The sequence below is a fragment of the Perognathus longimembris genome, chromosome 20, assembly GCF_023159225.1.
Source record: "Perognathus longimembris pacificus isolate PPM17 chromosome 20, ASM2315922v1, whole genome shotgun sequence".
Classification (NCBI taxonomy): Eukaryota; Metazoa; Chordata; class Mammalia; order Rodentia; family Heteromyidae; genus Perognathus; species Perognathus longimembris.
The window spans coordinates 18,485,771-18,501,262 of record NC_063180.1 but is presented as its reverse complement, the minus strand read 5'-3'; the positions used below and the strand labels follow the sequence as shown (position 1 = coordinate 18,501,262).

At 45.7% G+C, this 15,492-nt stretch overlaps 1 protein-coding gene across 1 annotated transcript in view; it reads right to left on the bottom strand.

Annotated features, from left to right (window-relative positions):
• Positions 1 to 9,148, bottom strand: part of LOC125338987 (cytochrome P450 2G1) — an 11,475-nt gene extending 2,327 nt beyond the window's left edge. The window contains exons 1-6 of the mRNA XM_048330044.1: positions 8,969 to 9,148; positions 5,614 to 5,776; positions 3,997 to 4,146; positions 3,020 to 3,180; positions 2,439 to 2,615; positions 968 to 1,109 (exon numbers count right to left, since the gene is read on the bottom strand). Of these exons, the coding sequence (XP_048186001.1) occupies positions 968 to 1,109; positions 2,439 to 2,615; positions 3,020 to 3,180; positions 3,997 to 4,146; positions 5,614 to 5,776; positions 8,969 to 9,148 (973 nt within the window). The remainder of the gene's footprint in view (positions 1 to 967; positions 1,110 to 2,438; positions 2,616 to 3,019; positions 3,181 to 3,996; positions 4,147 to 5,613; positions 5,777 to 8,968) is intronic.
• Positions 9,149 to 15,492: the final 6,344 nt, after the last annotated feature.

Here is a 15,492-nt window from a genome sequence, read left to right as displayed (position 1 = left end):
GACTAGTTCCTTGTAGTTTGACGTTTAAAAATACGTGTAGCCCTTGTTCTTCTCTGTATCTAGGTAGCAACCATAGTAATGGATGGTACAAAATGATCATAGTAATACATTATAGAAATAACCATCGTAGTGGATACAGAAATGCCATGGCGACTGTCAGGTTGCTCCACTTATGACTGAGTACTGGATTGTTTCAGCCCACTCATGCTTGCTTAGTTGGTATTAGAGGAACATGGTAACAACTGTTAAAATAAAGTTGATATTAGGTCAGCCTGACCGCGAAATTCTGCTTCTGTAAATGGCTTGCTTAACCCATTTGTGACCTGCTCTACCCCCTGAGTTGGCCCCCTGTGTCAGTGCTACGTGACCACCTGCTGTAGAGTGCACAGCTTCTACCTTTAAAAACCCAGCCCTGCAGTGGCTCATTGCTGTTCTTTACCATCCCAATGGTGAAGAGCAGACACTGTGCACAGCTAAATAAAGACTCCTGGCCCGATTGACTGAGTGCTGGTGATTTGATTGTCATGAGTTCGAGTCCTGGGTGACCAGGATACAACAGAGAGATCATTTTTTTATCTCCAGTACAAATTATTGTTCACCTCTGAAGGTAAAAGCCTTGCATGCTTTGTTTTGTTTATGTTGATACTGGGACTTGAACTCAGGACCTGGGCACTGTCCCTGAGCTTTTCCACTCAAGGCTGGAGTTCTACCACTTGAGCCACAAGCTCCACTCCTAGCAGTGGTTCACTGGAGATAAGAGTCTCGTGGACTTTCCTGCCTGGGCTGGCTTTGAACCATGATCCTCAGATCTCAGCCTCCTGAGCAGTTAGGATTACAGGCATGAGCCACCAGCTCCCAGCTGATCTTGCCCTTTTCAGATGCTTCCTGCCTCCCTCCCTCCCTCCCTCCCTCCCTCCCTCCCTCCCTCCCTTCTGTTAGAGGACTGGGAGGTCCCAGCTCAGCTCACCTTCTACCTGAGGATATTTCATTAAGAGCAAAAATCCATAGCGTAAAGTCGAGCTCACGGTTTCTGTACCAGCAAAGAAGAGATTGAGGGTAGTGAGCACTAAATTCTTGAGGTTGAATTCTGTATGTGGATCCTTTTTATCCTGGGAAAGAAGGAGATTGTGAATAGGATCATCTTCTGTCTCTGTGTTGTTGGGATTTCCGCCCACTGTGTACAAGGTAGATTGTGTGTGTGTGTGTGTGTATGTGTGTGTGTGTGTGTGTGTGTGTGTGTGTGTGTGTCCTAGGGCTTGAACTCAGGGCCTGGATGCTGTCCCTTCCTTTTTTTGATCAAAACCAATGTTCTACCACTTGAGCCATAGCACCACTTCTGAGGGTTTTGGCAGGGGGGTCTTTTGTTTTTGTTTTTGGTTCTTCACTGGAGATGAGCCTCCTGTGGACCTTCGTGCCCTGGCTGGCTTTGAACCATGATCCTGAGATCTCAGCCTCCTGAATGTCTAGGATTACAGGTGTGAGCCACAGGTGCCCAGCCAGGTAGATATTTTTGGATATATAAAAAGTAGGTAAACCAAGTCCAGAAGCAGGAGTGAGAAGAACAGCAAGGCAGATGTGGGGTGGGGTGAGGTAAGAATCAGAGAGAACTGAGACATGAGAACAGGGAAGAAGAAAGCAGAGTGTCATTAAAGTTTGCCGGTTTTTTGTTTGTTTGTTTGTTTGCCAATCTTGGGGCTGGAAGTCAGGGCCTGGGTTCTGTCCCAGAGCCTCTCTGTGCTCAATACTAGTGCTCTACCACAAAAATTTTCTACTGTAAAGATGCAAATTTTTATCTGGGTGCTGGTGGCTCATGCCTGTCATCATAGCTACTCAGGATGCTAAGAGCTAAGGATCGAGGTTCAAGGCCAGTCTGGACAGAGAAATCCATAAGACTCTTATCTCCAATGAGCTACTGAGAAAAAAACAGAAATGAAGCTGTGGCTCAAGTGGTAGAGCAGTAGCTTCAAGGGAAAAAGCTCAGAGACAGCGCCCAGGCCCCGAGTTCAAGCTCCAGTACTGGTGGCGCACACCCTCTTTTTTTTATTACATAGAAAATTTAATAAAATTTTCATGCATTTATATGTTATTCCTTTACATTTGGTAATAGTCTGACCAAATACATATGTTCACATTGATAAACTAAATAATATGCTTTAATCAAACAAAGTAAATCCAGTAAGGGGAACATTTTAGCATATTATTTTATATAAAATACTGATTCCCATTATAATACAGACTACTTAGTACTAATATGTGTGAAATTTGGGGCACACACCCTCTTGTGAGTGTGTGTGCACGGACACACACACACACACACACACGAACTGTATGAAATACTTCCCGTTTGCTTTCGCCGTGGGTACATGAGGATTATGTGACCCAGGCAGGACTTTAAGGAGAGAGAACAAGGTTTGGGGGGGAGAGAGAGAAGCGAGTACCTGGTGCATCTTGATCAGGAAGCAGTCAATGAAATCTCGAGGGTTTTGGGGGTCAAGGGTGGCTTCATTGACCTTGACTCTGGATGCTACAAAGGCCTTCAGGTCCTCTATCAAGTAGTAGATGTGATTGTGTCTTCCAGGCAAATACTGCATGACCCCTGAAAACATGTCGTACAGCTGTGGGCACAAGTGACAGAGATGTGTCAGCCATGAGGACCAGGGAACCAGCCAGGGGTCTGAGTCTGGAATCAGGAGAGAGTTGGGGTTGAGGATTTGGAGTGATCTTAATTTATTTATTTATTTTTGTCGGTCATAGGGCTTGAACTCAGGACCTGGGCGCTGTCCTTGAGCCTCTTTGTGCTCAAGGCTAGCACCCTGCCACTTTGAGTCACAGCGCCACGTCCGATTTTCTGGTGGTTCGTTGACTATAAGAGTCCCATGGACTTTTCCCTGACTGTCTTTGACCCAATCCTCAGATCTCAGCCTCCTGAGTAGCTAGGATGTCTGGCTTGAGCCACCAGCTCCTGTCGGGTTTGAGGACCTGGGGGGGCAGGGAATGTGACCCCTCCCCCCGTGGTCACCTGGGCCCAGGGCACGCTCATCTCAATGAAACTCTCATTAATCATCTCCAGAAGGCTCAGGAACTGCTTGTCTTCGTAGTCGAAGCGGCTGCCGAAGACCACAGAGCTGATGACGTTGGAGACCGTGCGGCTCAGGAAGAAGGTGGGGTCAATCGGGGTGCCTGAGGGAGGGGGGGAGATGGGAGAGAGTGGACTTGATCCATGTTGGAGGTGATGACGAACGATAATAGGGTCAGTCATGCAATGGTGGAATTTGACTCCTGGATCTGCTACTCCATGACACCAGGGAGTGACTTCACATTTGTGTCTGAGTGTGCATTCCTCGGTCTTCAGAATGATTGAGACCCCATCGCGTTAGTGTGTGAGGACTCTAGATAATGACTCATGAGAAAAGATTTCACTCAGTGCCTGATGTGTAGTAAGTACATTGAGGGTCAGGTATAGTGGTGCATGCCTATAGTCCCAGCACTGCAGAGGCTGAGGATAACTGCTAGCATAAGGCTGGCTCAGGCTACACAATAACACACCCTCATCATGAAAACTCTGTACACAGATTTTGGGAATCCATTGTTGAAAGATTCTGGAGAAGTAGTCTCTTAAGGGTCTTTCATGAACTCGGTGAAATCTGGTGTTCTATCACTTGACCACAGATCCACTTGTGGTTTTAGTGGTTAATGAGAGATAAAAGTTCTCATGGACTTTCCTGCCTGGGCTAGCTTTGAACCAAGATCCTCAAGATCTCAGCCTCCCGAGTAGCTAGGGTTAGAGGCATGAGTTACAGGTGCCTGGCACATGGGAAATTTTTAACATGGAACCTGGCTGGAGATCTCAGGAAATCCTGGAGAGTTTCCATCTTCTCTCATTTCAGAGATTCTGCCACCAAGGCCCATCTTACTATTGAACTCTCCCTCTAATGACACCCCACCACCTAGCAGACCTCCTGTTGTGGAAGTGTCCCCCCCACCCCCCACCACTACCTTTTGTCTTCCGGAATTCCTCCAGTAGATACCCAGCCTCTTCCTGAATCCGTTCCTCGATGCTCCGCTTTCCCATTCCAAAGTTGCGAAGGGTAGTCAGGGAGAAGCGTCGAAGGACTTTCCATCGCTCTCCATTGGACAGAGCCAAGCCTGCCGAGATGTCAGGGTCACATTCCCTCCATGGACTGGCAAAGGTCTAAACTCTGCTCTGGAGGAAGCTCCCCAGTTTTCCACTCAATGGGAGTTTCGGGGTTGGGGGAGGGAGGCCACTGAGATGACCTCTCACGTGGAAATAAATACATTAATGAGTTGTTTGAAAATGTAATTCGATGAATGGAAGCATTTATGACTGGAATGATAGGTGGATGGATGGATGGATGGATGGGTGGATGGGTGATGGAGAAATGGATGGATTGATGGATGAGTAGATGGATGGATACAAGAATAATAATAGATTTACGAATGAGGAGGAGGCTTAAAAATGGATGGATGGAATGGTGGGTGAATGATAAATAACTGAGAGGTGTATACATAGTTGGATGGAAAGATTCTTCTTTATTAGTAGAATCTCTAATGTATTTTTGACATATTTATGGAGAAATAGATAGGAGGGGGGAAAGTACAGGGATCAATAGGTAGATGAGAGATGGAAGAGACAAAATGAGTCTGATTGGGATAGAAGGACACAGATAAGTGGATGCCAGACAAACGCTAGAAAAGAACCTTCTGGAACCTCTGTGTTGTACATATATAAGCAGAGGAAGATTAAAAAAAATAATGTTGACAGGACCATGTGCCAGAGGCTTATGCCTGTAAGCCTTGCTACTGAGGAGGCAAAAAAGCTCAAGGACATTGCCCTGGCGCTGAGTTCAAGCCCCAGGGCTGGCACACACACACACACACACACACACACACACACACACACACACACAGATTAATAATAAAAAGTCACAGTGGAATGCCACTCACCATATGTCATTGCCTGCTCTCTTTCACCACCAGCTTTCGTGTGTGTGTGTGTGTGTGTGTGCCAGTCCTAGGGCTTGCCTTCCAGGCCTGGGCACTGTACCTGAGCTTCTCTGTGCTCAAGGCTAGTGCTCTACCACTTGAGCCATAGCGCCACTTAAAGAAAGGAAGGAAGGAAGGAAGGAAGGAAAGAAGGAAGGAAGGAAGGAAGGAAGGAGAGAAAGAAAGAAAAGCAACAAAGTAAAAGACCCTATTGTTCCCATTTCCTGGAGTTCATTTTGATTATTATTATTTTGCCAGTCCTGGGCTTGAACTCAGAGCCTGGGTGCTGTCCCTGAGCCCCTTTAGTTTCTTGGAGATAAGAGTCTCTCGAACTCTTCTGCCTGAGCTGGCTTTGAACCATGATCCTCAGATTTCAGCCTGCTGAGCAGCTAGGATGACAGATGCTAACCACCAGCGCCTGACTGGATCAGTTTTATTTTATATGATCAGAAGCAGGCAGACATTGCGCCTTTTTGTTCCTCCTTCGGCCTCACTGTGAGCGAAGGCCTGGAGGCCCGCATCCTTCATCATACCCCAGGGTGGCAGAGACCCAGCTTCTGCACTGTGATCCATTTTCTTTGGTGGTGGTTGGTCACGGTTGTGACTTACCATAGCCTTGGAAGTTCCGCTCTATGGTCGCTATCTCTCCACGGCCGCTGAAGTTATCTGCTTGATCTACCAGCGCCTCCTTCACCGCCTCGTGTCCGCATAAAATAACCACTGGCCGGGGGCCCAAGTACACAGTGAACACATTACCGTATTTCTCCTGGAGCTGGGAGGGAAGGGAGGCATAGAGGAGACGATGGAATTGAGCGGGACACAGGAACAAGGCAGGGAACTGATAGAGGGTGGAGGGATATCAGGTGATGCCATAGCAAATAAAGACACATCCTAGGTTTGAGGGCTGGGGATATAGCCTAGTGGCAAGAGTGCCTGCCTCGGATACACGAGGCCCTAGGTTCGATTCCCCAGCACCACATATACAGAAAACGGCCCGAAGCGGCGCTGTGGCTCAAGTGGCAGAGTGCTAGCCTTGAGCGGGAAGAAGCCAGGGACAGTGCTCAGGCCCTGAGTCCAAGGCCCAGGACTGGCAAAAAAAAAAAAAAAAAAAAAAAAGACACATCCTAGGTTTGAAAGGACTAACGGACAATCTTTGCTTCTGTGGCCCTGGGGCATGGTGGGGGGAGGGGGGGGACTCACACCCAGACAACCAAAGATGAAAGTCCTTGGGTGCTGGTGGCTCACGCCTGTCATCCTAGCGACTCAGGAGGCTGGGATCTGAGGATCACAGTTCAAAGCCAGCCTGTAGGGCTGGGAATATGGCCTAGTGGCAAGAGAGCTTGCCTCCTATACATGAGGCCCTGGGTTCGATTCCCCAGCACCACATATACAGAAAACAGCCACAAGTGGGGCTGTGGCTCAAGTGGCAGAGTGCTAGCCTTGAGCAAAAAGAAGCCAGGGACAGTGCTCAGGCCCTGAGTCCAAGCCCCAGGACTGGCCAAAAAAACAAACAACAACAACAAAGCCAGCCTTTTGGGAATATTATGTAATAATTAAGAGTGAGGGAGGAACTAGTTGCTGGAGGCTCCCACTTGTATTCCTAGCGACTTAGGAGGTTGAGATCTGAGGATTGCAGTTTGAAGCCAGCTCCAACAGGAAAGCCAGAAAGCTTAGGGACAGCTTCCAGGCTCTGAGTTCAAGCCCCAGGACTGACACAAAAAAAAAAAATAAAAATAGAAGAGATTGAGGGAGAAATGCCAGAATTAATAAATTGAAACAAATAGTAAGACAAATGAAAGATGTTTGAAAGTTTTCATTTTAATGTGATTTATTTTTAGTTTCTGATGTAGCAACTCTGAGTTCTTGCCAGGCCTCGCATGAATTTTCTCAATTGATGAATTATTGCATTCCTTATTAGTTAACTAATGCTTTATATTAGTAAGACAGGCTAAAATGGACCGCAGTTTTCTGATTTTTGGTTCCCTGATGCCACTAAATTGCCAACTGTCTTAATTGAGAGAATTCTCTTCTGCATTTAATAAGCCCTTATAATCCCTTGATCAACATGCTTAGGACAGAGCCATAATTTTCTGGTTTATATTTGCTTGTTGTTTACAAATACATGGCATTCTAACAAGAAGATAGCTTTGTTTTTGCCTTTGTCACACTTTTCAAAACCTTTTATTAAAAAAATAGGCATGGGCTGGGGATATGGCCTAGTGGCAAGAGTGCTTGCCCCGTCCGTATACATGAGGCCCTGGGTTCAATTCCCCAGCACCACATACACAGAAAACGGCCAGAAGTGGTGCTGTGGCTCAAGTGGCAGAGTGCTAGCCTTGAGCAAAAAGAAGCCAGGGACAGTGCTCAGGCCCTGAGTTCAAGGCCCAGAACTGGCCAAAAATAAATAAATAAATAAATAAATAAGCATTGTGGTTTGATCTCATTTGGAAACTGTCACTAGCCTGCTTGTGGGTCCCATATTCTGTTCTATATATGTGATGTCACCAAAATGTCTGCATAAAATGTATTGTGTCCTCATCTACAAGATAAAAAGGAATTGAACCTATCTTATCTTGATCATTTTGTTTTGCTTTTTATAATGATGTTAGAAATTCATTAATGTTAAAATTAATATTTCTTAAGGCATTTTGCTTTAGAGTAATGTATTCCTTCCTCAAAAATAAAACTCTTTTAGGCTTATTTCAGAAGATAAAGAGCTAAACTGATTGCCATTTTGTCATGTAGTTTAAAAAGGAGAGCTATCTAGTTAGTATGTTTAAGTTTTATTTATTTAGAGCCAGTTTCAACTCAGAGTTTCAACTCAGGCCCTTGAGGTTCTCATGTGGCTTTTTCCTTTCAGGGCTGGTACTCTACCACTTGAGCCAGACATCAGCTTCTGTCTTTCTTGCTGATTTACTGGAGTCAAGAATCTTACAAGTTTGTCTTACTGGGCTGGCTTTTGAACTGTGATTCTCAGCTCTTAAATTCCTGAGTGTTAGGATTAGATGCATGAGCCACTATCACAAATATATTTATTTTTGGTAATATAATAGAGATGGGAAAAATGTTCAGATAATCTTGAAAGCTTCAAGAAATGTTTAAAGGATAGAAAAAGGATAAAATGCAATTTTAGTTGCCTTTTCAATAATCCTAAATAAAGTGTATTGAAGCTTAAAAAAAAAAAGCCAGCCTGGGCAGGAAATTCTGTGAGACTCTTATGTGCACTGAACCACCAAAAAGCCAGAAATAGATCTGTGGTTCAAGTGAGAGAACACCAGCCTTGCGCACAAAAGCTCAGGTACAGCACCCTACTAGGCCCTGAGTTTAAGAGCGTGTTCGCGCCGCGCGCGCACACACACACACACACACACTGAATGTTCTAGTTTCTTCAGCTGTAGATTGATGGATGTGGATTAGATGAACTCAGATTCATGCTTCTCTCTCTGAAATGCTCACTCTCTAACCGTATGAATGTGTACATGCGTGTGTGTGTGTGTGTGTGTGTGTGTGTTTGTTTACTGAGCTCAAGGCCAGGGCACTGCCTCTTAGCTAGCATTCTACCACTCTGAACCACTACTGGCTTTTTTTTCTTGTGAATTGGTGTCTCACAGACTTTTCTGCTCAGGCTGGCTTTGAACTAGGATCCTCAGATCTCAGCTTCCTGAGTAGCTGGAATTAAAGTTGTCAACCACTAACACACAGGATAACTTTCTAGCCTCTTGAGATACTGGCCCTCCAACTTGTAAACTAGTCTGAGCACAAGAACCCTCACCTTCCCAAACTCTGACATTAGGTAGAGATGCACGCCAGGGCACCAGAAACATGGCTTTCCAAGAAGTTCCTGATTCTGGGGTTGTTTTCCACATTCTAAGATGACCAGCCCAGTGTGTCTCCAGGTGTGTGCTCTCACCCGGGGACCTGGCTTGGGGCTTCCTCACCTGTGCAGGGAGGCCCACAGACTCACCTTCATGAAGGACTGATAAAAGGCATCGATCCGGACCTGCAGTATGTTCCCCAGAAAAGGAATCGGGGTGGGGCCCGGGGGCAGCCTTCCTCCTTTGTGGATTCGTTTCCAGGCCATGAGGATGAAGAGACAAGACAAACTGAAAGCCAGGAAGATGGTCAAGGCCCCTCCTAGCTCCATTGTGCCACACCGAGAGAGAGAGAGAGAGAGAGACAGAGAGACAGAGACAGAGAGAGACAGAGAGAGACAGAGAGAGAGAGAGAGAGAGAGCACTTTACTCCTCAGCTCCAGATCCTTCCTAAATAGTTTCTGGGAGCTGAAACCAAAATCCGAGCATGCAGAAACTCAAGTTTGCCGGGTGTAATGCCATCAGAGTAACAGACTCCTTGATGAGGTTTATGTAACTCATAATCTCCCCCCGAATACAAATGTATTGAATTCTTCCTGGGAAAAATGTCTGGGGAGGGGCCTTCTCCTTTCTTCCTATTTCTTGTTTTGTTTCTTCTTGATGTTCTTTTGTCCATGGTGGGACTTGAATTCAAGGGCTAGGCGCTGTCTCTGAGCTGTTTTGCTCCAAGACTAGCACTCTACCACTTTGAACCACAGTTCCACTTCCGGTTTCCTGGTGGTTCATTGGAGATCAGAGTGTCACAGTGACTTTCCTGCTCGGGCTGGCTTTGAACCACCAGCCTCAGATCTCAGCCTCCTGAGTGGCTGGGGTGATGGGCGTGAGCCACCAGAGCCTGACTTTGTTTCCTATTTCAAATCTCCCAGTTCTTCTCTCTCAGTTCAACCTCTTGTTCAAAATTCCATGTCGTCTGTAAGATAGTGAAATATCTTTGTAAGTTGTTGAGTATAGGACTCAAGACAAACTGGGTCCCAATCTCTAGCTTTTCTTCATTGGGAAGCATCTGCCCGTGGGGGCCTCAGTTGCCTGTTTGTCAAGTCAGGCAGCCATGCCATTTTACAAAAGAGAGAGAGAGAGAGAGAGAGAGAGAGGGAGAGAGTGTTTATAGGTGCTCAGACTGGGGTACTGCTCCTGCACAACATTTTTACTCACGGCTGGTGTTCTACCACTTGAGTCATTCCTCTGGCCCACTGGGGTTTTGCTTTGCTTTGTTTTTGTTTTTGCTGGTTAATTGGAGATAAGTTTCTTACGGGGACTTTTCTGACTAGACTGGTTTCCAGTCATGATCCTCAGATCTCTATCTCCTGAGTAACTAGGATGACAGGCATGAGCCACAAGCACCCAGATCCCAATTCTTGATCGTGACAGGAAGCCAAAGGGAAAAGAATAATCTCTTCATAAACAGTCGGAGCCAGGCAGAAGTAGAACTGTATGTAGCTCAAGGGGTAGAGTGCCAACCTTGAGTGACAAAGCTCAGAGTCTAGTTCCCAGGCCCCAAGTTCAAGCCCCAGTACACACACACACACACACACACACACACACACACACACACACACAGTCAAATTTCTCTGACCCTCAATGTCTTACCATAAAAGAAGAAGAAATAAGCATGAAAACGGGTGTTTATAACAGGGATTTCAAAGTCACTAGCTTAGCTTCTACCCCGCCCCTCCTCATACACACCCAGCAGAGAGTTGGATCCCTTTTCTCTGCCTCAGCCCTACAAAGTTGTCGCTTGACACCAGGTAGAGCATTGCCAAAGCTTTGAGAACTATAGGAAACTCATCAGAGCTATTTGAAAGAACAGCAATCAGCCTGACTTCGGGGGATAAAACCTGCCAAGGACAGAATGAAAGCGGGCCAACCTCCAAAGACCTGGCACAAAAGTACACAATTTCAAAACACGTGTACCCGGTGTCAACACTGACATCACATGTGTCTTCCAGTTTGAGAAATCTTTCACACACAAGATCTGAAAGAAACCTAATTGTTTTTTGTTTTTAGGTTCTATGTTATGTATTGTGTAAGAATGGATCTGTAGTTTTGCTTTCTTCTCCAACAGAATCCCATAAGAAATCACCAAGGGAATTTTTCTTGCAAACAAACATCTTCCAAGCACCAGTGCTTATGCCTGTCATTCTAGCAACTCGGGAGGCTGAGATCTGAGGATCAAGGTTCAAAGCCAGCTTTGGCAGGAAGGTCCATGAGACTCATCTCCAATGAACCATTCAAAAGCTAAAAGTGGACTTTAGGCAGCTCGATAGAGCACCAGCCTTGAATGGAAAAAGCTCAGAGACAGTCCCCAGGCCCTGAGTTCAAGCCCTAGGACAAGCATACAGATACACACACACACACTCACACACACACACACACACACACACACACACATTGAAGGCCTGAGGATTTAGCTCTGTGGTAGAGCGTTAGTTCTGCCATGCAAAGTCCTGGATTTGACCCCCAGAACATTAGGAAAAAAACAAACACTGATAACTGTGTAAGAACATGTGAAAATAAATGTATCTATACAGTTACAGAAACAGTGTAGGTATATTTACAATATATTTATTATATAAGCTATATATTTATTATCTATACCTATATTATACGTGTGTGTGTGTGTGTGTGTGTGTGTTGTGTTGTGTATGCTCAGTGCCTCGGTGCTGTCCCTGAGCTCTTTTGTTCAAGACTGGCACTTGGAGCCACAGCACCACTTCTAGTTTTCTGGTGATTAATTGGAAATAAGAGTCTCACAGACTTTCCTACCCAGGCTGGTTTAGAACCACAATCCTCAGATCTCAGCCTCTTGAGTAGCTAGGATGACAGGTGTGAGCCACCAGCCCCTCGCTTATAAAAGGTTTCATTACATGTTTTTTTCTTTTTCTTGTGCTGGTACTGAGGCTGGAATTCAGGGCCTGGTGTTCTTGTTTCGCTTTATTTGTTCACTGCTGGTCCTCTATTATTGGGCCACAACACCATTTCCAGTTTTTTGGTGATGAATTTTAAATAAGAGATTCATGGTCTTTCTTTCCCTGGGTCTGGCTTTGAATCTCAATTCTCAGATCTCAGTCTGCTCAGTAGCGAGAATTATAGATGAGAGCCATTGGCTCCCAGCAAGAACAACATATTTTGATTAATAGTAATATTTAAGATATTAGAAATTCTAAAATCCTTTTCCATTACAGATTATTTTTACTTGCTTTTGAATTTCCTGAGTTTGGACTCTTACCAAGTACATACAATTGTATAATGATTCTTCTATTTTTATTTATTTTTGTTGTTAGACTAAGATGAAATACACCTAACACAATATTTACCATGGGACTGGTTTTTAAGTGTACAAATCAATGGCATTAACAATATTTAGATTATGCAATTGCCAGCTCTGTCCAGCTTGGTAAGTCTTTTCATCTTGTGAAACTGAAACTTGATACCCATTAAACAATAACTCCCTGTTGCCCCTCCCTCCTTCCAACATTTGCAAACCACATTCCTCTTTTTTGTTCTTGTTCCAGTCCCGAAGCTGGAACTCAGGACCTGGGCCCTGTCCCTGAGCTATTTTGCTCAAGGTTAGCATCAACCACTTGAGTCACAGCTCCACTTCCAGATTTTTTTGGTGGTTCTTTGGAGACATAAAGTTTCTTTGAATTGTTACTATGTATCCCAGGCTCAGTCTTGAATTCATAATCTTCCTTCCTCAGCTTCCCATGTGCTGGGATTATAGGTGTATACCACCATGCCCAGACACCAGTCTGTCTGTCTTTCTTTCCCTCCCTCATCCTTTCCTCCCTCCCTCTCTTTCTCTCTCTCTCTCTCTCTCTCTCTCTCTCTCTCTCTCTCTCTCTCTCTCCCTTTCTTTCTTTCTTTCTTCCTTTCTTTCTTTCTTTCTTTCTTTTTCTATCTTGTCAGTCCTGCAGCTTGAACTCGGGGCCTGGGCACTGTCCCTAATCTTCTTTTTGCTCAAGGCTAGCACTCTACAACTTGAGCCACAGTGCCTCTTCTGGCTTTTTCTATTTATGTAGTACTGAGGGTTCAATTCCTCAGGACCACATAAACATGCATGCTAAGCAAGCACTACCACTAAGCCACATTCCCAGTCCAGTATTTCTCTGTGTGTGTGTGTGTGTGTGTGTGTGTGTGTGTGTGTGTGTGTGTGTGTGTGTGTTGGTTATGAGGCTTGAACTTAGGGCCTGGATGCTATCCCTGAGCTCTATGCTCAAGGCTAGTGCTCTACAACTTTGATCCACAGCTCTACTTCTGGTTTTCTGGTGGTTCATTGGAGATAAGAGTCTCATAGACTTTTCTACCAGGGCTAGCTTCAAACCCTGATCCTCAGATCTCAGCCTCCTGAGTAGTTAGGGTTACAGGAATGAGCCACAGGTGTCCAGCTTGCCACCAGTATTGTGTGTGTGTGTGTGTGTGTGTGTGTGTGTGTGTGTGTGTGTGTTTGTGGGGGGGAGGGTGCGCGCCAGTCCTGGGGCTTGAACTCAGGCCTGGGCACTGTCCCTGAGCCTCTCTGTGGTCAAGGCTAGCACTCTACCACCTGAGCCACAGCAACACTTCCAGCATCTTCTGTTTATGTGGTGCTGAGGAATTGAACCCAGGGCTTCATGCACGCTAGGCAAGCACTCTACCACAAAACCACATTCCCAGCCACGACCAGTATTTCTTGAGTTGCTTGTCACACACATCAGTCATTTTTCCATGTATCATTATTCTACCAATTCTTCAACAAATCAGTGAGATGGGGTCTGAACCACTTTGCAGACTGGGAAATCTTGACTCAGATACAAAGATGAAGTTATTCCAACGGGTGATTTGAGCAGCAGGATTCAAACCTACCACAAATGATTTCACCAGTGCCACCATTTCCTGGATGTCCAGATCTGCCCAGTAGAGGATGACCATTCCACCAGAGATGGTCACAGGGAGTAGGTTTGGGAAACATAGCCTGGAGGTCACACAATGAGGTCGTACTTATGAACAAGCTCAAAAGCACGCCTCGCTGCAAAGGATGCTGGGAAGTGTAGTCTTTCCATTGAATTGTGTTGGGCTTCATTCAGATTTAAGGGTTAAATTCTTGTGGGGTTTGTTTTTTGTTTTTGTTTTTGTTTTTTGTTGTTGTTTTTGTTATTCTTTCAGTGCTAGTCCTGGGGGTTGACCTCAGGGTCCAGGCACTGTCCCTGAGCTTTGTTTGGTTTGGTTTGTGCCAGTCCTGGGGCTTGAACTCAGGGCTTGAGCACTGTCCCTGGCTTCTTTTTTTGCTCAAGGCTAGCACTCTACCACTTGAGCCACAGCACCACTTCTGGCCTTTTCTATATATGTGGTGCTGAGGAATCGAACCAAGGGCTTCATGTATACGAGGTGAGCACTTTACCATGAGGCCATATTCCCAGCCCTGCCTCTGAGCTTTTATACTCAAAGCTAGTGCTCTACCACTTGAGCCACAGCTCCAGTTCTGGGTTTGTTTGTTTTCTGGTGGTTCATTGGAAGTAAGAATCTCATGGGGCTTTCCTGCCCGGGCTGGCCTTGAGCTATGATCCTCAGATCTCAGTGCCCTGAGTAGCTAGGATTGCAGACATGAACACCAGCACCCAGCTTGGGGTGAGGAGGGGAAGCTACAATTCTTAAAGGGAGAAGAGGCAGATGGATATAAGTGGCAAGGGAAATCCTACAGGTGAGAGAAGATGGATGGATGGGGAATCAGACAGGAATTGAGCTACAAAGAGCAGGGTTGATATTTCATCTTCATGGGACTTTCAAGGTAGAGAGGAAATCAGAGACCTAAGTGGCTCCCGTACGTAGCAGTGGCTTATATTCTCATGTTCTCTCATGGGAAGGATCACCGAGAGGTGTGAGGCACCAGGAAGTAGGGATTGTACTCGGCCATGATTATTACCATAGCCCTGGGGTTATGCCTCTTAGTCACTACAATACTTTTGGATTAAGTATGTCCTAAGAACTGAATACAAAACAGGGCCCACCATTACCGTAGGCTTACATAACTTCCTGTCCCTCCTCTGAACTTCCCTGGAGCTCCCGAGATCTTGGAGCTATTTGCTTGTCATCATCCCCTTAGCCATTGCACAAGTGTGTGTATTTGCATGTGTGTGTATGTGCACATGCTAAGGCTTGAACTGAGGCCCTGGGTACTGTCCCTTGCATTTTTCGTGCTCAAAGCTAACACTCTACTACTTGAGCCACCATTCTACTTCCAGCTTTTGGGGGTTCACTAGAGATAAGAGTCTCAAGGAGCTTCTTGTCCAAGCTGGCTTCAAACTGTGATCCTCAGATCTCAGTCTCCTGACTTGCTAGGACTTCCTGGCTCCAGCATCTTCTTCCAGAAGAACCATGGGAATGGAGTTTATGGTTTCCCATTGACCAGATCCTCATACACTCCAGTGTCATCTCCTACATATGAAGGAGCTGTGATTAGTCTGGAGCCCTTTGACCCCTGAGAGCCACCATAGCGTCCTAGTATATCAAACTGCATCTGTTTCCGGAAAGCAGTGAATCACTCCCATCTGGGGGGAGTCAGTACCAGGGGCAGGAGAGGAGAGCAGGAGCTTCTCCTTCCCGCCTCAGAGACTTTGCTTCTCAAGCTTAGAAACTCTAGGCT